The sequence below is a fragment of the Diabrotica virgifera genome, chromosome 10 (genome assembly GCF_917563875.1).
Source record: "Diabrotica virgifera virgifera chromosome 10, PGI_DIABVI_V3a".
NCBI classification, from domain to species: domain Eukaryota; kingdom Metazoa; phylum Arthropoda; class Insecta; order Coleoptera; family Chrysomelidae; genus Diabrotica; species Diabrotica virgifera.
In genome coordinates, this window is record NC_065452.1 from 143,323,197 (window position 1) to 143,347,415 (window position 24,219).

General features: G+C 33.9%; 1 protein-coding gene across 1 annotated transcript in view; it reads right to left on the reverse strand.

Annotated features, from left to right (window-relative positions):
• Nucleotides 1-6,796: 6,796 nt before the first annotated feature.
• Nucleotides 6,797-24,219, reverse strand: part of LOC126893213 (CTTNBP2 N-terminal-like protein) — a 73,374-nt gene continuing 55,951 nt past the window's right edge. The window contains exons 6-7 of the mRNA XM_050663178.1: nucleotides 23,350-23,510; nucleotides 6,797-7,391 (exon numbers count right to left, since the gene is read on the reverse strand). Of these exons, the coding sequence (XP_050519135.1) occupies nucleotides 6,937-7,391; nucleotides 23,350-23,510 (616 nt within the window). The 3' untranslated portion in view covers nucleotides 6,797-6,936. The remainder of the gene's footprint in view (nucleotides 7,392-23,349; nucleotides 23,511-24,219) is intronic.

Here is a 24,219-nt window from a genome sequence, read left to right on the forward strand (position 1 = left end):
ATGTTACCTTTGACGCCCCACTGACTTAGTGTGTTAAGAATGTCGTATCTCCAAGCCATGTCAAACGCTTTTGTTATATCGAAAAAAACCGCAAGACATTCCTGTCCAATTGCAAACGATTCATTTATCTCGGATTCTAGGTCAATTAAATTATCTATAGTGGATCTGTTCCTGCGAAAGCCGCTTTGTTCATTGATTATTAATTTATTATTTTCCAAAAACCACCTTAGTATATTATTCACCATTTTTTCCACGATTTTACACATTGTGTTGGTAAGCGAAATTGGCCTATAGGATTCGGGATCAGTTCGTGGTTTATTTGGTTTTAGTAATGGAACTATTATCGCCTGCGTCCATTTTGTGGAAAACTCATTATTAGTCCAAATTCTGTTGTATAGGTTAAGAAGATATTGTTTTCCATTATCTGGTCGATTTTGTAAGAAACTAACGGGAATCTATTAATCTATTAATTAAAATCTATTAATTTATTTTCCGAAATCATCTTGTTATTGATAAATTCTTTAAAAAAGTTGTTATTGCTGGAGTTCATTTCAAATTGTTTTGCTAATAAATCTGCTATTTCGTTATCAGATGTTACTATCTGTTTGTTATTGCATAGAAATGGAATCTTTTTATAGGTATTACTTCCAGATATTTTTCTAACTTTTTCCTATACGGTGCTTATAGGCATAGTGGAATTAATAGAGGACATAAATTCTTGCCAAGATTTTTTTCTGTTCTTTTTAGTTATATATCTAGCTTGAGCCCGTAACTTCTTATATTCTATATTTTCAAGTGTTTTGTGACGTTTCAATTTGTTAAAGGATTTTTTATATTTCTTTATTATATCAGTACACTCTGCGTTCCACCATGGTAATGAATTTCTTTTATGTAGAGTTTGTGTTTTACCTATATGATTTTCACCGGCAAGATGGATTAATGGTATAAACGAATTCAAAAGTTCATCTATATGATGATTTTCGGTGACTTCTTTTAAGCTATGGCAGTTCTGTTGAATATACTTTTTGAATAAATACCAATCGGCTTTCTTTAGATTCCATTTTGGAATTGGGGTTGTATTAGTATCTTCATAATTACTGTTAAAAGAGACTTTAATAGGATAATGATCACTTCCAAATAAAAACGGAATTACATCCCATGAAAACTTTGCTGGCAATACAGGATCACATAATGACAGGTCGATAGCTGATGAAGTACCTGTATGAATATTATATCTTGTTGATTGTCCATCATTCAGTACGTTTAGGTTTTTTGAGGTAATTATGTTTTCTAAAATTTTGCCCTTGGAATTTATTCCAAGAGATCCCCATATTGGATTATGGCTGTTAAAATCACTAACGATTATTCTGGGAGTGGGAATCTGATCTAATACATCTGAAATATCTGCTTCTGTGATAGGTAAGTCAGGTGGAATATAAATATTACAGATATTCATTTTTTGTGGAAAGGATACTGATACTCCTACTACTTCTAAATTACTATTGATTACTAATGCTTCTGATTCATATTTTTTGTTAACATACGTAACAACTCCTCCACTAGCGATATTTGCGTTGTCTCAGTTTTTATGGAAACAAGAATAATTCTTCATGTCATAACTATGATATCCTTTAAAGTTTGTTTCTTGTAAACATATTATTGATGGTGAGATTATTGAACATAAATGTTTAAGCATTTCTAAACGGGGATAAAACCCGTTAACATTCCATTGTAGTATCGGTTCGAAGATTTTAGTTTATTTCTGGAGCTGAATTTGTCGAACAATCACTATCTTGATAAGCGGGATCGTGTAGCATTTTTTCGATTTTGTTTATTAATTTAGTGCATTTGGTTTTCATGCTTTTTTCTGTAAAATATGGCTTAATTGTTGTTAACACGTAAATAAAGTTGGGTAAATCCGTTGTGTATGTTTGTAATAAACTAATGGGATCAGTCGAGCTAGTATAATTTTCAAAAAAGTCAAGTGTTTGTTCATATGTTAAGTTAAAATTATTTGACGTATCGTGAAATACTGTTTTTGTTGGCATCATTATTTCCTGAATTGATCTGGTAGATTCAGTTTGCTTTTTTTGTTTCTTTTTGGTTTGTGTTTACTTTAAATTCTTTATTTAATTCTTCAGTGGGAGATGGAGTAGTATTAATTTCCGAAATTGTTCTCTTATTGGTCGTTGACTGATCCTTAGATATACAATTAGTTTCCATAATTAATACGGGGGGCATTAAATTAGTATCTGTTTGTTGGTTAAGTGAAGGTTCGGCACTAGAATTATTGACTGGATGATTTGGTTCCATTTCTAGGGGTGATGGAATAGACTTGGGGGATTCTTGTGGTTGTTGTTGTTGTATTGGTTGTTGTTGTATTGGTTGTTGTTGCATTGTTTGTTGTTGTATTGGTTGTTGTTGTATTGGTTGTTGCGGTTGGTGTTGGATATGAGAGGAATAATTTTGTTGATTATGATTTGAACAATTTGCTGCAATGTGACCTGTGTTCTTACAGATAAAACATGAAGGTTTATCTAAACTTAAATATATGCGATACGAAGTTTGATCATATGTCATTAAGAAAGAAGAGGGAAGGTCTATATCTACAAATGGTTGAATATAAGTTTGTCTTCTAAAACTGAGGACGTGTTGAAATTCTGGAAGTTGACTACCGATTCTAAGGAAGGCTAAAGGTGACATTAATTTAAGACCGAATTTGGTTAACTCATTCTCTACTAGAATATGTGGAATAGAAGGGCAAACACCCGATAGTAACAGTCTTTCGTTTGGAGTTATCAATTTTCGTGCTTTTAGATTTTCGCCTTTAATTGTTATTTCTGCTGGACCGGACATAAATTTTTCCACCAGGGATTCGCTGGAGAGATAAATACATATTCTGTTATTTGATAGCCTTGATGAAAATAAAATATTCCGTGGATGAACAACTTCACCAAGTGCTATTAAGTGCTCTTCTATTTTAGTATCAGGTAGCGAATTAAATAAAATTGCTTGCAGCTTTGAAGGAAATTGAATTGAAGAAGCATTGTTAAGCACAGTTGAATATCAGGTTTTGTTTTGAGGTTGTTGATGATCTTCAGTCATGATTGTTGACAAATTAGTTAGGTCGGATCTGGTATCATTTGGTATACTCATTAGTAATTATGAACCAGTTTCAGAACCAGAACTAGTTTCGAGAACTGGCCTTTCGGCCGTCACTTAACCTTACAAACGGTATGCTTTGTAATGTTTTGAATAAATAAATAATAAAAACTCACTGGTTTATTCCGTAAGGTAACTGCACTATATACTATTACCGTTGACTGATAAATATACTGGTATATCCGTATTTATCAATCAACTCTATTACTTTTTGCTTATTTTCAAGTTTATCTGGATATAAACTACTTGAAAAAAGATGATTTTTTGGGACTGAAATGTAAACACAGTTTGTGTTACCATGTTCAGGACCGGACTCTCATTTATGTCTTCTAATGCCTCTTTGAACGTTTCTTCTGAGCATATATTAAAAAGTACACATCCTTGTACTTGTAGTCCTCTTCTTATTGGAATCTCTTTCGATTTTTGTTGGTCTACTCGAATTATGGCTTTCTGACATCGGTATAAATTTGTAATGATTCTCACATCATGATCATCTATTTCTATGTTCCGTAATATCTTTGCAAGCCTTCTATATGGTGTATTTTGTCGAAGGCTTTTTCAAAATCAACCAGACGTATCAATACGTCACAGTTGACAACTCGACACCGTTCTATGAGGGTTTGTTTAGAAAGCCAACGCTTTTTCTAAATCCCAGTTGGTTTTCTGTTAGGTACGCTATCGTCTAGTTTTTTGTAGACACGTTCATGGATCACTTTATAGAAAACTTTTAAAACGTGATTCAATATTCCTCACATTTCATTGCGTTAGGTTTTTGGATATTGGGATAAACTCATATATTAGCTATTTTTTCGAAATTTCCCCGGTATAGTAAATTTCGTTGAATAATTCTAATAGTATCTATGTGGTTCTCTGTTAGTACAATGTTAAAATTTCTGTAGGTATTTCATCAGGTCCCTGAAGCTAGGACAAATAATCCCCGGACGAAAAATACCCACAAATTATCTGTGGACAAAAAATCCCCGGGCAAAAAATGCCCACACAAAATATCCCCAAGAAATATTTGCTGCCGAATAATTCTTTTAAAGTTTTCCCATGAATGCAATCGAAAATGTTTTTCAGCCTCAGTGCATGAGAGTTAGATAGCAATCGCCATGAAGCCGCTTTTCGGTACGAAAAAAATGAATAGCAATTAAGATTAAGCATGAATTGTACATAATTTCGATTACCAAATTTCGAATTTCAATTCCATGTCGAAAACTTCAAAATTGTACATGACAAAAGAGTGTGAGTTTTTTGCAAAAATTGTGGAAGATATGGGGAATGAGCTAAGGCTGTGGGAATCATGTTGTAATTAGGTATTCACTTAAATCCTTTGCTCACTCTGCTTTGAATAACTATGTTCAAAACATTGCTTATTCGTGATGATAACTGTTGGTCTTGAAAACGATACTCTTGATTGTAATGCAAAAAACCTGTTCCTTTTTGTAAATTTAATGTCAAAAATATTTAGTCATCATTATCATCAATGTGCTTATAACTCATCGAGAGTCCGCGTTTACTGCCTTCCATGTTTGTCGGTCCTGTGCCACTATTTCCCGTTGTCTCACTCCCATTTTTTCCAGATATTCTCTGACTGCATCTTTCCACTTCTTTCTAGGCCAACCTACAGACCTTCTCCCATCTGGCCGAGCAGCTTTGAAAGATTTTTGAAAAAATTCATATTTTTTGTCATGTAAAATTTGAAGTTTTAGGCATGGAATTCGAAAATTGGTAAAATTTCGGGAAAACTTTTAGAGAACTATTCGGCAGCAAATATTTTTTGGGGATTTTTTGTCCGGAATTTTTTTGTGGGGATATTTTGTCCAAAAAATGTATGGGGATTATTTGTCCGGACCCCCGGTCCCTTGGCTTTATCATTTTAGTGCTTTTTCAATTTTCCCTTTGGTAATTGTAGGTCCAGTTCTACCTCTTGGTGCTATGGTCTCCATTCTTTCGTCGTCTTCAAATAGATCTTTTATATATATTCTTCCCATCTATTTATTTTCGTTGCACTTTCAATTATTACTTTGTTGTTTTTGTCTATTACATTTCCAATACCTCTTTTTTGTATATGCCAGCTGTTTCTTTAATTTATCTTTATATATGTTTGTCAACAAGATGTCATGTTGATTATCTAACCTTTCTATCAATGAACATTTTCCTGATAGCCACAATTCTTTCGCTTCTTTGTTTGATTTGCGTTTTTGTATTGTTCCTTTTTATTTTTATATTTTCTTGTTTCCGATATCCAAGACTTTATTTCTTGTGTGATCGCTTTTAGCATCCCTAGCCATAGTCTGCTTCTTTCTCTGTACTTTGGTCTCCATGGCCCTGGAGGTTTTTTATTAGTCCACAGTACATCGTCCTTTTTGGAAGATGATTACAAAAGTCGTAAAAATGGTCTTAACTGCTTCGTTTGAGTGAGTCTACCACTTTCTGAAAAATCTCAGAGTGCAGGTTGGACGCGTTTCTGCGTCATTAACATATTTACGTTGCCGGTTAATCTCGGTTGCGGAGTTAATCTTTATTAATTAGATATAAGTACGTTGGTCCGACAATGTAAATATGTTAATGACGCGAAAACGAGTCCAACCTGCACTCTGAAATGTTTTAGAAAGTGGTAGACTCGCTCAAACGAAGCAGTTAATACCATTTTTAAGACTTTTGTAATCATCTTCCAAAAAGGACGACGTACTATGGACTATATTTGTAGATTACTACTTTAATATTTTCTTTATTAATGTATCTTCCTCCCGTCTTAGTACATACCCGATCCTTCAACCTTTGAGCCCTTATATATCTGACTATATCGTCTCCATGTATCTCGTTATTAAATAATCGTCTAAACTCTCCATCTTGGATTTTTTTGGGCCAAGGATTCTTCTTACTATCCTCCTTTCTATTATTCTTAACTTCTCTTCGTCTATATTAGTCAGTCACATTGTCTCTGGTGCGTAAAATATGATGGGCCTTATTGCAGTTTTATATATTTTCATCTTAGTGTTTTTGCTCATGTCTTTTAGTATTTACAATATTATGCTTTATTGCCCGTTTTTACTCTTTTGGTTATCTCTGCGCTTCTGTCATTTGAGCTGTCTATCGTTACACCTAGATACTTTAATCTTTTTACTTTTTGGAATGTACATTGTGCAATCTTAATATCTAGGTTACAATGTTTCCTTGAAATTAGCATATGTACTTTGTCTTTTCTTCAGTCATTTTTAGTCCTCTTAACTTTAGCTTCTTGTATCAGAGTCAACAGTGAGTATTCTAAGCTTTTTTTATTTCTTGTGACTATTACCAAATCGTCAGCGTATCCTGTAATTTGTGTAGAGCTTTGTTGATTCAAGTTTTTTAATCGCTCCATCTCTATGTTAAAAAGTTTTGTAGAGAGGCTGTCACCTTGTCGAAATTCTATTTCTATATTGATAGTTTCTGTATTTCCCTGGTTTGCTTTTACTACAGAGTTGTCCATTGTCATTTTCGCTAATCTAATCAGTTTTGCTGGTATATTCAAGTTTTTCTTTTCTAGTAAGATGTTGTATTAGTAGGTGAATGGCGTCTATAGTCGATTTTCCTTTTCTGAAGCCTTGTTGGTGTTGTCCTAGTGTCGACGACATAGGCGAAAAAAATATAAACACAAATTTCCAATATATTTTTCCAATTAAAGATTTTAATCTAAATAAAATAAATAAAAATTTCAGCTAATCACAATTTTCCTGCATTCACAATCTCAACAATATCTTTTAAGTCTAGAAAATGTTTATATTGTTCTTAAGTATTATTGCTAGCTGCCATTGTCACGAACATTTGTTGAAAATCAGCTAACTCTTGGCCGAGCATCTCTATTCCTTGTCCCTGCCGCAGAGCCTCTCCATCCTTAAGAGGTACATTTGGTTTCTTCTTTTCAATTTCTCCACTATCAGGCCTTCGCACTGTAGAGGAAGCCTTGGAGGGAATCACTGGTTTATTAGGGGGGATAGGAGGAGGAACTCCTCTAGCAGCCGCTGCGTTTTTCTTGGGAGGGGTTTGGGGAGCTGTACCTGCAGTCTGGAATTGTGCATGATAGGCACCTACTTTGGGCGGTGTTCGCATCAAAGGCGCCTGTACTGATATGGGAGTTGGAGATGCTGATGTAGTACTTGGTTTAATGGGTATACTAGGAGATGGAGCTATTGCTGTTTGACGGAGAGCTTGCCCTGGTAAAACTGACTGTGCAATTCCAGTAGCTGCAATTCAAAAAACTGAATTAGTCCATCATCCACAGTGCTACACAATTTTGTTAATAAGTATAGTCCGTAGTCTAGACAGTATCCGGTATTTTATATTTTTCCTAATTTTAATAGATTTCCTTTTTGTAACATTTTAAGACAAAAGTAATGCATCAAGTAGGTTGTGCCGATAGTAGGTTATGGACAAAATCGCATGACAACACCATCTGTCAAATATTGTTGTTTGTAAACAGACTTAAGATTTGTGAAATAATGTCGCAAGTAGAAAAAAAGAAAAGTGGTGGAATATTTGTATAGAAAGGGTGTCCGAAACGTTAAAAAATTAGTGCAATTGACTGAAGTCGGAAAAAGTGCAGTGTATGAGACAATAAAGAGGATAAAAATGGCATAGATATGAGACATAGACCAGTTTCGGGTAGACCGCGTAAGATTCGCGGAAACAATTTAAATGCTTTAGTGGCTTTGGGACGACAAAATCCGCGCCTAGGGTTTCGAAAATTAGCGAACAGATTTGGAAATCAACGAAGAATAAAAGTGTGCCCAGAAACTGTCCGGATGGCACTGAAAAAGCAAGGTTACATATCAAGAAATCCAAAAAAATTCCCTACAATGACACCTCTGCAAAGGCAACGAAGAATAGATTTTTGTCAACGTTTTCGAGAAGATAATTTTAATAATGTCTTTATATCTGATGAAAGTTGTTTCCTGCTTGGTGCAAATCATCTAAAAGTCCTATCAACAGAAAATGCTACCGTTCAAATTTCCAAATTTCCCACTAAAATAATGGTTTGTGGAGCAATATCTCAGCGTGGTGCTACACCTCTCTGTATAGTTAATGGTACTGTTGATAGTGCGAAATATTGTGACATCCTAAATGGTTTTCTTCTTGAAACGGCTAATGTTTAATATCCAGAGAGGTGGCGTTTTCAGCAAGATGCCATACTTCTGCTTATACTCAAGCTTGGATGCAAGAAGACGAATTGTCAACAATTCCGTGGCCAGCAGCATCTCCAGATCTTAGCCCCATTGAAAACATATGGGGACTGATAAAGATTGAAGTGGAACGAGCAGCGCCACGACATAAAGAAGGTTTGATTCGGTCAGTTTTACAGACCTGGAACACCATTCCCGAAAATTATGGCATTGACCTAGTTTCGGGTGTACCTGGACGTTTAGTTTAATGTAGATTTAAATGGAGGTTGTATACGTAAATGAGATGAATTATTTGTTGAAATTTTATATTTCAAGTGATAGAAATAAATACCGTAAAATTATAATTCTGCTTTCTTTTTTCCGGATACTTTCTAGACGGACTATACATTATGTTTGGACCAATACACACAACCAAACTTGAAATCATCTGATTTTTCTTATTATTTCAAGCGTATTTAAAAAAAACAACATACGAAATCAAACAATGTTTATTTTAAAGCAATTCAGAAAAATTAAAGACAACAATAAAGTCTTGCAATAACAAATTGAGACTATTTTGTTTTAAAGTCAATAACGTTTAAATTGTTTTTATTTGTTTAGTTTGTTTTAGTAGTCAGTGTTACCATCCTTGGCCCTTATGCAGGCTTCATTTTGCGTGGGCATGCTCCTAATCAAATTGTTAACATTTTAAATAAAAAATGAATAACCATTTTCAATTTCGTTGCAACACGAAACTACAGCCGCATCATTATTCCAGTCCAATCAGAGAGTGCAGCAAGCACCTCTACCGGTTTCGAAACTTATTAGTCTCTCATCAGGAGGCACATATGCTGCTCTCTCTGATCCAACCAAAACAAACCCGGCGTACAGTCACTAATTGCAACGAACGAAATGGCATAGATGCCCTAGCGGCAACTGCTAGCAAAAGACTAAGTTTTCACTCTAATGGCATATAAAACAACATAATGCTACTCTACATCCCACCAGACTGAAAACAATGAGAACCTTCTCTGGTTACACCTCCGAGGCTTCTACAATTTGCAAGCCATACGGATGCTGAGACTAAGGAAGATGAGGGAATTTTACAATTTATATGCTAGGGCATCTATGACATTTACTTCGTTGCAATTAGTGACTGTACGCAGGGGTTTGTTTTGGTTGGATCAGAGAGAGCAGCATATGTGCCTCCTGATGAGAGACTAATAAGTTTCGAAACCGGTAGAGGTGCTTGCAGCACTCTCTGATAGAACTAGAATATGGTTCGGCTGTAGTTTCGTGTTGCAACGAAATTGAAAATGGTTATTCTTTTTACTTTATCGTACTTACTACATACGTAGTATAGTATAATAGATAAAGTTATAGGATCGTGCAAAAAAAATTTTTCAGATTTCACTTTTTTTCGACGTTTTGAGTCCCCCTGAGTCTAAAAAGCAAATAAAAAAAACATGTCGGAAGTATGTACGTACGTATGTACGTACGTATGTCTCCACCCCCCAGAAAAAACTACTGGACCGATTTCGATGAAATTCGGTATGAGTAAGTTTAAGAGAATGTTGTCGAGAAACTAAGCTTTTCAAAAAAACCTCTCAAGGGGGGGCTGAAATAGGGGGGTTATTTAGGGCCCATTTTTGCAAATCTTGACCAAAACGAATGAAATTTAACTCAGTTAGCTCATCGATAAGTAAATAGAAATACGGAATTTGACATTTCCAAATTCAAAATGGCGGCCAACATGGGCGAGCGCCCACCCGACACATTTCCCTACCTATCTAAAAACTTGTTTAAGATAAGTTTAATTTGAAAAAGATGTTATATAGTTTAAAGATGATGCTATAAGAATAATATTATCGGTTTTCAGAAAAAGGTATGGGTTGCCTATATTTAAGGGGTCAAAATTTGACATAACTTTGAACTAGATTTTCTCAAAAATGGCTCCAAGGAATTTGTTTATTTTTGACATATTTTTGAAATACTATCGGTAAATTGAATGACATTAGTCAGATTTCTTAACTCCCCATAGGAGGGGAGTTATAAATTTTCTATAAAAAAATATTCGAGTGCCCGTAACTTCCTTTGTGATAGAAAATAAAATTTGAAATTTTGCAGACATATCTGGAACTTTATTATCTATTATCACAATCAATTTTACCCAAAATGTGGCTTCCGTTTGAACCGGAAATGAAAAAAAATCTTAATTTTCTTGATACGCCCTGTATATTTTTACATATTTTGAAAGAATGCAAAATTACCTTTCCAATGACATAAAACTCGTTGCTGTAGCTCAAAAACTCGAAAAGTTACAGTAAATAGAAATTTTGCTATAATCTTGTGTGTGTGTCCTCTCTCACGCTATCATAGCAGAGCATTATTAATTATAGGGCAGTCAATGAGGGTATTTGATTCCGAATTCCATCCTACTACATCGATGTACTTGATATTTTCACAGTAAGTAGGGAATAGCTCAAGAAACAAAATCTACCCTATATACTATGGCGCTTTTATCTTGGGGCGGTTCCACCCCTTCAAGGGGGTGGAAAATTTGTTGGTCAAAATAAGCACGGAAGTGGCTAGAGAACCTATTTCTAAGCAAAACCTGGTCTATACTTTTTTTTGAGAACTCAATACTTTTTGAGTTATGCGTAGTTGAAAATTGGTCATTTTCATTGAAAAATGACACCTTTTCGGACGGTTTTTTGTGAATACCTTAAAAACTATGCATCGAACTAAAAACACTATATAAAACATTTTTTAGGTTATAAATAACAAAGAGATTCGTTCCTTCGAAAATGTTCTATTTATAATACAAAAAGAGATATGGTAGGTGAAAAGAATTTGTTTTTTGGTGCATGCTCAAATTGGTGTATTCAACTTGAAATAACAGAGGAACGGTAGGTTTTAGGTATATATTGCCACCAACGCCTTTTGTAGTGTTTGAAAAGGCCTTTAAAACGAGCACCACTAAATGCCGGTTACATTCAAACTAAGCGAGATATGGTGCAAAAAAATATATGACTAATGTACTTTAAGGAAAAATGAAAAGTACATACATTTAACCCCTCATCCACCAGAAATTAAATGCATTGTTTTTCTTCTGCAATACCTTTAAATATAGTGTTATTTCTACTTTCAAGAAGTTGAACGGGTTTAAAATGAATGCTTTTTGTAAAAAATGTGATCAAATTATAGAATGCATTTTTAAATTTTCTTAAAAATCTTCCTTTTCTCCATGTAATTCGAAAATAAAAATGTTTCACCCCCGAGAAGTGGTGGGAACCGCCCCCATGATAAAAGCGCCATAGCATATAGGATAGACTTTGAACGAAGAGATTGGGCTACTCCCAAAATTTCATTAAAATCCATGCAGTAGGATAGAATTCGGAGGTAATACCTTGTTCTTAATCTGGCGCATTGACTGGCGTAATAGAAATAGAATGAAATGCAAATATTGTAAACTATTAATTTCTCAGAAAAATGAACTAATTTGAAATGAAAGTATGACTATAATATTCTATTGATTGAACTATAAAATATTTTCAAGTATACAAGGTGTTTCTAAAATATCAAAATAACGAGTAACTTTGCTATTTTTATAGAATGCCAGTATCTAGTACGATAACGATAATAGATCGGTACGATAAAGTTCTCGGGCGGCCGTCCGTCCAACGTTTTTTATTTACATGTTTACTCTGATTTGAGTACAAAGGGAACCATTCTCGTTGGAACTTTACCGCGCTGAGCAGATGGGACGTGAATTATAAATTGTAAAATTCCCTTATCTTCCTAGTCTCAGCATCCGTATGGCTTGCAAATTATAGAAGCCTCGGAGGTGTAACCAGAGAAAGTTCCCATTGTTTTCAGTCTGGTGGGATGTAGAGTAGCATTATGTTGTTTTATATGCCATGATAGTGAACACTTAGTCTGTTAACATTTTGTTGTGGTGGGTTTTTCCATTCTTCAAGAGCAGCTTGTACTAGCCGAGCTCTAATTTTTCTTTTAAGCATATCCCAAAAATTCTCTATAGGGTTAAGGTCAGGTGAGCAAGTAGGCCACTCAAGAACAGATATCTGCCGTTTTAAGAGAGTCTAGTAACTCTGCTGGCATGTGAGGTGCATTATCATGCATGAAGATTAAATTGTCTCCCATTGCACCTCTCCAGAGCCTAACTACAGGTTCTAGAACCAAATCAACATACCTGTGAGCTGTTAAAGTTGGTTGGATGCAAATTAAAGGAGTGTTTTTTACCACTCATAATGCTTCCCCCGAATATGACACTTTCTCCTTTATATCTCGGTCAATCCATGCCAAGTGGTCCAATATAAATTAAGTTGGTTGCTTGACTATTTTTAATATTTTTTATTTTTCTACCTTTTAAACTTCAGTCTATAGAGACTACAGAATTCCATTTATTTTATTTTAAAAAAGTTTAGTTTGCCGATGACGGCCATTTTTGTTAAAGCGTATCGATCATTTTCACGGAAAACATGGCTTCGCTCTTTAGCCAATATTTTCACTGAGGTTTGTCCTAGAACAATAAATCAAAAACCAAACTTTTTAGAAAAGTATGCTCTAAAAAACGGCCTATAGCATTATTTAATTTCAAACTACCCTTAAATGAACCTCAAAGTTTGAAAATTTAAACTGATAAAATTCCATTTTCTGCATTTTCTTAACAGCATAAGGCAAGCCGATAATGGTTTGTAAATTTTTTCTGCAAAAGACATACGTGGATACTTTAAGTAAAAAAAGTTTGAGCTTTGAGATTTGAGTAAATTAAAAAAAAATGAATGTGTGTGTGTACTTTGTACGCACGTAAGAAGATATTCTTCTATAATATAATAGGTAATTTAAATGAAGTAAATATACTTACTTAAAAGGTTATTTGTACTTATTTTATTTAAAAATCAAACTAACCTTCTTATCTACCACTTTCAAAAAGAAGAATATCTTCAAAAATTTACCACTTACAATCATAAATTCTATAAAAAAAATAAAAAAATAATAACTTGCTTGAGGCTTGAACCCACTTAACGTCTACCGCGCCGTACGACGGTATTTCAAACTGCACCACATTCGCGTATACGTTATGTGGGAATATACACAAACTAAACGTTTACACCATAAATTTATATGAATTTAATAAAATTATTAGTTTGATTTTTGTCGAAATAAAATACAACAAAATATAGAGTAAGAAAACGATATATGAGATGAAGATTTGTAGAAAGTTTGTTCGTAATCAAATTATGAAATTAAAGCATTGCCTACTAAAATGTAACTACATTATTTTGTTTATGTATTGAAACTATTAGGTATTTCCAACTGAAACATTTAGAATTACGTATCTGCGGCTTTTCAAAACTATTTAAAAAGTCACTATAATTATAAATTTGATTTTATTTCTGTCCACACATCAATAAAAACTAATATTATACAATATTTTTGTTTACCGCTAACCTTCACATTGAACAATTATTGACAGATCATTTCAAAATTTCAACACCCAATCAGAGCCCGTATAACGATTAATACCATACTGTCGGTGTGCGCATGCGCGCGGATCAATCAAATTTTACCCTCAATCGATTCGCCGCTAAAGAAGAATATCTTCAAAAATCTCAAAAATGTAATTTTTTGAAAAAACTCAAAGTTTGACCCATTATATCTCTGATGGGCACGGATGAAAAATTTGAAATCTGGCTGAATGTTAGCCTCTAGCAAGTAGAATAAGGAATAAACATTTGGGGTTGCAGACGTACCTCATATGGGAGTTACATGCCTGAAAAAATGGTCAAAAATCAAAATGGTCAAAATTTGAGCATTTTCAGGCAGGGTAATTAAAATTGAAATAAACTGTCTAATGAAATAAAAATTAATCTAAAATTAACATGAAGTAAAACTCCCTAGTGTAGTTGGTATATTTAATAAAAATTCTAATATATTTAATAAAAATCCAAAAAATTTTTAAAAATCCAAACGGATTACGTTCAAAACGTTTTCGGACTTATCAGTCCATCATCAGTGAACTCTCTGTCCTTACTAAATAGCCACAATGCCAAACACTCGTCAAGATGTATGTTCTAATTACATGGTGAAATTTGTAAAATAATTTGGCTTACATTGGATGCCAACGGATTATTACTAGGTACATGATACTCTACTCCATTAATTAAGAGATTTTTTATGAATAGGTCTACATTGAACTACGTTTAGTCAGTCAATGTAGATTGACTACATTGACATACAAACTACGTTTAGTCAGATTGACAGACTAAACGTAGTTCAATGTAGACCTATTCATAAAAAATCTCAATTAATGGAGTAGAGCATCATGTACCTAGTAATAATCCGTTGGCATCCAATGTAAGCCAAATTATTTTACAAATTTCACCATGTAGTTAGAACATACATTTTGACCAGTGTTTGGTATTGTGGCTATTTAGCAAGGACAGAGAGTTCACTGATGATGGACTGATAAGTCCGAAAACGTTTTGAACGTAATCCGCTTGGATTTTTAAAATTTTTTATTAAATATACCAACTACACTAGGGAGTTTTACTTCATGTTAATTTTATTTAACTAGATGGTATACAGCCAACCTTCGGGTATTATCCCGTTTTATTTTTAAAAATGAATCTATTTTCACCAGATTTCACCTTGATATTTGGCAGTTATTATATTTTAAGGGAATGCCGAAACAGGTCGATTTTTATTTTTAAATTACAAGTTTTTTATATATATTTCATACGTCTCCATGACGTGTCATCGTCAGTGACGTCATCGATCTGGGCGTGATGACGTAATCGATGATTTTTTTAAATGGGAATAGGGGTCGTTTGTTATCTCATTTGAAAGAGTGTTCAATTCTCTGTTCAGTAGTATAAACAATAATATAATTATTTATACAGGGTGGCCAAAAGATAATTTTTGAATTAAAGTAATTGACACAAAAAGAAGAATGTATGTAATTTATTTAACTCAAAATACTTTTTATTGCTGTCATAAAATAGAAAAAAAATTATTATTTGGCAAATAAACATTGCTTTTCGCTTAAATTCAATGTTGAAACTGTCAATAGGTAGGTGGGATTTGTGAATTTGTGATTTAATTTAAGCGAAAAGAAATGTTTATTTGTGAAATAAACATTTTTTCTATTTTCTGAAAGCAGTACAATGTATTTTTAGTTGCCACAAGACCCCTATGCCCATTTAAAAAAATCATCGATTACGTCATCACGCTCTGATAGATGACGTCACGTAGTATGAAAAATGGACATATTTCAGCATTTCCTTAAAATCTAATAGGTAACTATTGCTAAATATCGAGGTGGACTCTTGTCTTTGGCCCACCCTGTATAAATTTGTATTCATTGTGAAATCTGGTGAAAATACATTAATTGTTATTTCATTAGACAGTTTATTTGAATTTTAATTACCCTGTCCGCAAACGCTCAAATTTTGACCATTTTGATTTTTGACCCATTTTTTCAGCCAAATTTCAAATTTTTTCATCCGTGCCCATCAAGGATATAAGGGGTCAAACTTTGAGATTTTTCAAAAAATTACATTTTCGAGAATTTTTTTGAAAAAATTTACTCAAGTCTCAAAGCTTAAACATTTTTTTTATTTAAAGTATGTACGTATGTCTTTTCCAGAAAAAGAATTACAAACCATTATAGGCTTGCCTTATGCTGTTAAAAAAATGCTGAAAATGGAATTTTATCAAAAGTCAAGTTTTCAGTCTAATGGCATATAAAGCAACATAATGCTACTCTACATCCCACCAGAATGAAAACAATGGGAACCTTCTCTGGTTACACCTCCGAGGCTTCTACAATTTGCAAGCCATACGGATGCCGAGACTAAGGAAGATGAGGGAATTTTACAATATATAATTCACGTCCCATCTGCTCAGCGCGGTAAAGTTTTAACGAGAATAGTTCCCTTTGTACTCCAAACAGAGTAAAGTAAATCAAAAATGAATAACCATTTTCAATGTCGTTGCAACACGAAACTACAACCGCGCGATATTCTAGTCCAATCAGAGAGTGCCGTAAGCACCTCTACCGGTTTCGAAACATTTAGTCTCTCATCAGGAGGCACATATGCTGCTCTCCCTGATCCAACCAAAACAAACCCCGGCGTGCAGTCACGGATCGCAACGAACGAAATGACATAGATGCCCTAGCGGCAACTGCTATAAGTCAAGTTTTCAGTCTAATGGCATATAAAGCAACATAATGCTACTCTACATCCCACCAGAATGAAAACAATGGGAACCTTCTCTGGTTACACCTCCGAGGCTTCTACAATTTGCAAGCGTAACCAGAGAAGGTTTGCAGGTGTAACCAGAGAAGGTTCCCATTGTTTTCATTCTGGTGGGATGTAGAGTAGCATTATGTTGCTTTATATGCCATTAGACTGAAAACTTGACTTTTGATAGCAGTTGCCGCTAGGGCATCTATGTCATTTCGTTCGTTGCGATCCGTGACTGCCCGCCGGGGTTTGTTTTGGTTGGATCAGGGAGAGCAGCATATGTGCCTCCTGATGAGAGACTAATAAGTTTCGAAACCGGTAGAGGTGCTTGCGGCACTCTCTGATTGGACTAGAATATCGCGCGGCTGTAGTTTCTTGTTGCAACGACATTGAAAATGGTTATTCATTTTTGGAATTTTATCAGTTTACCTTTTCAAACTTTGAGGTTCATTTAAGGCCTTAAGGGTAGTTTGAAATTAAATAATGCTACAGGCAATTTTTTAGAGCATACTTTTCTAAAAAGTTTGGTTTTTTTTTATTTATTGTTCTAGGACAAACCTCAGTAAAAATATTGGCTAAAGAGCGAAGCCATGTTTTCCGCGAAAATGATCGACAAGCTTTAACAAAAATGGCCGTCATCGGCAAACTAAATTTTTTAAAAATAAAATGAATGCAATTTTGTTCTCTCTATAGACTGAAGTTTAAAAGGTAGAAAAATAAAAAATATTAAAAATAGTCCAGCAACCACCTTTGGACCACTTGGCTTGGATTGACCCATCTGTGAACCGATCTGACAGTTTTCGTTCTTACTTTTTTCCTTGTCCTCTCAATACACGAATTCGTTGGTCGTCTGATTTTACACAAATCCTGGTTCCATCTAAAAATAGTACATTTTGCCAATTTCCAATATTCCAGCTTTGGTGTGGAAGATACCAAATTATGCGATCAATTTTGTGCTACATGGATAACTCAGGAACCCGTAACTGGTCTCTTGCTGTATAGTCCTTGAATACAGACTCTTCTTCTTATCATTTCAACTGAAACACTTACACCTGTAGCTTCCAAAAGCTTTGGAGCTGCAGATGAGAAATTGTTGGGCCTTTTCTAGTTGCTTGGACAATGAAATGATTGTGGTGAACCTTTGTTACTTTTTGGGGACTTTGTCTTGGTCCATTTTTAATCTTTGTTAATTCCTGATACCTAGCATTGGTTCTGGACAAAAGATCCTGTGCTACTCCTACCACTGCAGCTATATCCCTCTGAGACATTCCTTGCTCCACAAGGCCAACAAGACACTAACAAGTTGTTTCAAAAGAAATAAATATTTGTTTGAAATGCATGGTGATTCCATATAAAGCGCCTAGCCGGGTAAGATGGTGAAAAGTGCCCCTAACTCGATTTAAATTCCATATAGGCCACTTTTTAGCACATATAGAGGAACTCACTTTCTGACATTTTTAGCCCCCTAGGTGGTCACGTGACCCCCCTAGAGCCTAATTAGGCTTTTTATGTTTTTTTATCTCAGCCGCATCAAGAGCTAGCCAAAAACTTTATTTAAATAAAGTCGACTTTACATTACATGATTTATCATGTGATTTATCATATGATTTGATCATGGAGTGAAATTTACATGTTTACACTGTGTGATTTGTCATATGATTTTGCATTGTTTATACGGCTCGTTTTGTCATAAGCATTGTCATGCGGCTCGTCATGGGAAAAATCATATGACAAATCACATGATAAATCATGTAGTGTAAAGTCGACTTAAGTTTTTTAAAAGATCTATATGAAAATTTTTTTTACGTTTTGGCGGGAAATTCGAATTTTTAGAACAATTTTAAACTTTAAAATAACTCTGAAAAAAATAACGAAGACACTCGTTTTTACGAAAATCAATTATAATGTGTATTTTTGCACAATCTTTCACCGTGAATTTTTTCAGATTTTTAAAATTGGTGAAACGTACCTTTAAAAATAAGAAACCGCATTTTTTCGTTTTTTTTTTTTTCGTTTTTTGATACAATTTTATACATGTTTTTCAAAAAAGGGAACACCGTCACTAGAATAGGTAAAAAACTGAAAAATAACTGGGGTTTGCTTAATAAAAAATTTTTGTAACGCCATCCATTTTCAAGATACAGGGCGTTGAAGAAAACAAAATTTTACACATTTTTTACGATTTTGCTGAAACTACTGGCAACATTGTAATAAAACTTGGCGGGTTTTAAGAGGTAGTTATTATGCATGTTTTGACATACAATTAAGGATTTGATATTCATCATTGGCGCGCATAGGGGTAATGGTCTGAACTTTTTAAAAAATAAAGACAGTACGCCACTGACATATTTCAAATTAACAATCGTTTTTTAATTCCTCGTTCAATTTGTGACAAAAAATCTATCTTCTTATTTTTTCATACGACGCGCCATTTTTATTCAAAAAATAAAAGATCTTAACCCTTACAAAGTATTCGAACTTCTGGTAGTTTCTACATCTACATACATAAACTCGTACATTAGGGTGGGTCGATTTTGTAAAAATAATTTTTTTTTTCAAATTTCATAGGTGGGTAGTTTTCAAAAGTTGCATAATACTGAATTGTTTGAGATCATGCTTTTAGATTTTTAATTCAATATAGTTTATAGCCCTCTACCTGCGTTTGAAATGTCAGATTTTTCTATTTTTTTTTCTTTGATTTTTAAAGAGTAGAATAAAATTTAAACAAGCTGTTTAAAAAGAAACAATATTTATTATTAATTAAACATACATTTTTGACAAATCCAGAAAAAAATAGGTACACTAAATATAAGACTTTAAGTAAAAAAATATAATAAACTGTGAGAAAAATTGCAATGTTAACACTTAAATTCAGCTTTACAATCAAAAGATGGCATAAGACCTCTAGACTCGAGTGTGGTACGAATTAATCCATCACGAGCCTTTTCACCTACTACAGTGATAGATGCCTCAGTTACCAGTTTTACGCAACGTTCAATGCTTGAGTATGGCAGGGAAATTTTGAAAATTCTATTTTAATTGAACATATATGTTCGACAGCATATCCACAAGAGTTGAGTCGGTAATGTCTCCTAGTAAGGGAGGTGAAGTTACTAGTAAATCGGCCCAGTGTATCATTTCAATATAGTCTGTTGCATTGAAATTTAGTTTCGGAACTTTAAACACTCTTACCTTATCACCTGATTCCTTTCTTGCTTTTATGATACGTCTTAGACCTAATTCTTTGACGAAACCTCTGTTGTCTGTTATCATAGCAAGCAAAAGATTTTCCGGATGGGCAAAAAATGCATTACGTTGTATTACTGGATCAACAACTGTTTTCACTTTATCTGATAAACATCTGGAGTATTTAATTAATTTAAAAAGATGTTTGGGTCCCATTTCACACGAAGGTTGTTCTTTGATGTGGAACCATACGGGAGCGTAGACGTTCATGATATAATCAACTAGTGTCTGTAGTTCTTCAGATGGGTCAATGGTTCCAATATAAAGGCGTAATATGCGGTTGGCCGTTGTAAGCCAGCGAGAATGTGACATATTGCTAGGCTGCCTGTTAGCGAGTTCGTCGCTACACACACCCAATGATACAGCCTGACACATTTCGTACATGTATTTTTGATCAGTGCTTAAAGATTTTATCACATCTTCTTTTTGAGAAATAAGGTTACCGGAGACAGGGCTGAACGCTTTAACACAGAGATGGTCGCAGGTTTCCAGTGCCTTTCCGATAGGCCCAGTGAATCCCTGAGGCCCGCTGGTTCGCCCATCCAATACACTAAATAAATGTCTTAGAGACAATTCGTTTGCGTGTAGTAGGCAAATAAACCATTGAAGAGGCCTTTGTAGACGTAACTCCATAAATCGAATTGCTCCAGACTTCCATCCAGTATTCGTATTAGTTCCGTCACATCCTATACATTTTAGAAAATCTAACTTCACATTATTGGTTGAAAGAAAGCTAAGAAGAGAATCACATATAGCTTTTCCATTTCCAATTACTGGTGTCGTATGTCCTAAATATTGTGAGTTTGGTTGGCTTATGATAGAAATATGTTCTCTTGATACCAATTTTCGATAAGACCGACCATTTTTCTTTTCGATCGTTAAGGTTTTATCTTTTCTCCCATCGAAATAAATACTTTCTAGAGAGCTTTGGTGTACATTACTTTGTAGATGTTGCCTTGCTTTATTTCGTGCTCGACGTACCTTGCTCTTATCTATAACCAAACGGTTCTCTTCGGAGGACACTAGGCCGACATCTTGTAACACTGCAGTAGCAATAGCAGCCGTGGATCGGTTTGAAACTCCATATCTATCGCAGATTCTTGCGAGTTTTGGAAGATGTAATGTATTATAGGTTTTATTAGACTCCGAAGTTGATGTTGAAGGTATAGGTTCCGTATCAACGTCAACAATATCATTATCAACATGTGCTTCTGAAACATTCTTACTCATTTCAGACATCTTTCTTTTTTTGCAAGGACTTCTATCATTGAGTTCGATTTCTTTATGTTTCATTTGTCGATCCAATGCGCGCTGTAATTTAATGGTAGTATTTTTATCGACACCTGTTATCATCATTTTTCTTTCTTTCCTCTGGTCTAATAGGAAAGGACGCTCGATAATAGGGACTTTGTGATTCTTAGGGCATTTGCAAAAATCAAAAGTCATGCATTTACACGATGCAATGTCAAAAAGTCTTGTCATGGAAGTTTCTCGGAAAGCGTCCACTTTTTGTGTGTATGTATCAGATCTTTTTGTTTTTGGATATCGAATTAATTTAATATATTCATCATAATACCGTTTAAGAAGGTCCTTAATGCGTTTTGAGCTTACAGTTGGAATTGAAGCCAAAGACCAGATCTTTTCAATGCGTTGACAAACAACAGCGTGAACTTCGGTTATAGGCGGCTGTTTTCCGGAGTTTGCTTCTTGTAAATCATACCGCACATATAATATATACCTTATAATGTCACTAACAGTAGGCGAAACACTTGAAGATGGTTCAGAAGGTATTCCAAATATAGGACAACGCACTTTACTTCGAATTTTTAAAAGTTTTGAACTCATTTTACTAACACACTTATATCTTTTTTAGTTTAATAAACTAATTAGTTATAAAAAGTTATTACGGCAATAATACAGTACACAACACGAAGCAGTTTCAATTATACAAAATCCGACAACAAATCATACAAAAAAAAATAGTGATCTGCCAACCTGTCCAGACAAAACTGTACTGCGATTTCTACGAAATTAGCTGAAAGGTCAGTCTAGTAATCTCGCTCGCGCATGCGTTAAACAAGCGACAACAGCCAATCAGTAGCGTAACACGCATTAATTTTCTTTAGAACCAAAAATTTAGATGAATACAACTTTGTTTTATTTTGTAAAACTAATTCGAAAGTCGGGGGGAAAATTTCCATTTATGGGAAATTTCAAGTCCCGGTAGAGAGCTAAAACATATATGTGATATATTTTTTATTATTTTTATACTGTTTCTAATAGTCTAATGCAACTTCCGATTCATACCCATACTAATTTTGTTCGATTTGAAAAATTCGACCCACCCTATCGTACATCCATAATAATTATAAAAATTAATTCGAATACTTTGGAAGCGTTAAGATATTTTATTTTTTGCAACAAAACGGCGCGTCATATGAAAAAATGAGAAGATAGATTTTTTATTGCAAATTGAACGAGGAATTCAAAAATGATTGTTAATTTGAAATATGTCAGTGGCGTACTATCTTTTTTTCTTTGAAAAGTTCAGACCATTACCCCTATGCGCGCCAATGATGAATATCAAATCCTTAATTGTATGTCAAAACATGCACAATAGCTACCTCTTAAAACCCGTCAAGTTCTATTACAATGTTGCCAGTAGTTTCGGCAACATCATAAAAAATGTGTAAAATTTTGTTTTCTTCAACGCCCTGTATCTTGAAAATGGATGGCGTTACAAAAAATTTTTATTAAGCAAACCTCAATTATTTTTCAGTTTTTTACCTATTCTAGTGACGGTGTTACCTTTTTTGAAAAATATGTATAAAATTTTATCAAAAAACGAAAAAAAAAACCGAAAAATTCGGTTTTTTATTTTTAAAGGTACGTTTCACCAATTTTAAAAATCTGAAAAAATTCAGGGTGAAAGATTGTGCAAAAATACATATTATAATTGATTTCCGCAAAAACGAGTGTCTTAGTTTTTTTTTCAGAGTTATTTAAAAGTTTAAAATTGTTCTAAAAATTCGAATTTCCCGCCAAAAAATTAAAAAAAAAAATTCATATAGATCTTTTTGAAACTTACAACTTTTTTAAATAAAGTTTTTGGCTAGCTCTTGATGCGGCTGAGATAAAAAATAAAAACATAAAAAGCTTAATTAGGCACTAGGGGGTCACGTGACCACCTAGGGGGCTAAAAATTTCAGAAAGTGAATTCCTCTATATGTGCTTAAAAGTGGCCTATATGGAATTTAAATTGAGTTGGGGGCACTTTTCACCATCTTACTCGGCTAGGCCCTTTAGTTGAGTATTATATCAAAGTATAGAATTGTTGAGAAGAAAACTTTAACTAAAGCAGTGTGGAGGGGGCGAACCAAAGATTATTAAGAAAGGCACAAACGGAGAAGAATACTAGAAAAAATTGCCAAGAATGTGAATCATACAAGGAAATAATAACTTGATAGGACGGAAAAACATGAGGTAGGAGTGCATAGAGTATTATATTCATTTAATTTACTTACTAGGTCCAGAAACAGGTACACTTGACACTGTTGCAGTAGGCTGAACCACTTTAGCAACACTACTGATCATTGCTCCACTACTGTCATTTGGTACAGAACGACCTTTAAGAACTTCAAATTCTGCCTTAAGTCTCTGTAGCTCTGCTTCTAATTCGTGACACCTAAAACAATTTTCTTTATAAGATTCTCACAAGATTTTTAGAAAAATTAATGTACTTATAGTTTAGTTTTATAATAATTATAGTCCAGAGTAATAAGGATTTTCTCGGGACACTCAAATATCCAGGTAGCTAACTATTTTTTAGTTATTGTAGACCTATAGGAAGAAAACCTACCTGTTTCCTGCCTAGAGTTCGCGTTCGTTATTAATTATTAACAATTTAGTACAAAAATCGCGATTTTTTTCGATTAATGCACCCTATTTAAAAGCTAAATAGTCGAAATAAAATTGCAAAATTCAATTTTTTTAGAACATTGAAAAACCTTTAAAATGCCGATTTTTTAATGTTGAAAAGTTAATTTGTTGCTACGCAAACTGCAAATAACTTTTACTAAAACTACCTTAGAACTTTAGTGTTTTACCAAAAGTTGGGTATTGGCGTACTTAACAAACCTTTAAAATTTGAGACCGATCCATTAATTAATTTAAGAGTTGTTCTATTTGTTTATCCCAGAGACCTTTATTTTGCAATAAGATAAGACAGAAAATAATGAAGATAGGGCAATTCTGAGTATGCCAAATGAAAGTAGAAGAGTGATAGTATCAAAATGTATTAAAGAAAGATAAAAAAAATAATTAATATAGTCAAAAATCCTAATGCCAAATTTTTAAAAATTTTTATTTATAAACATTTAGAATAACTTTAAATG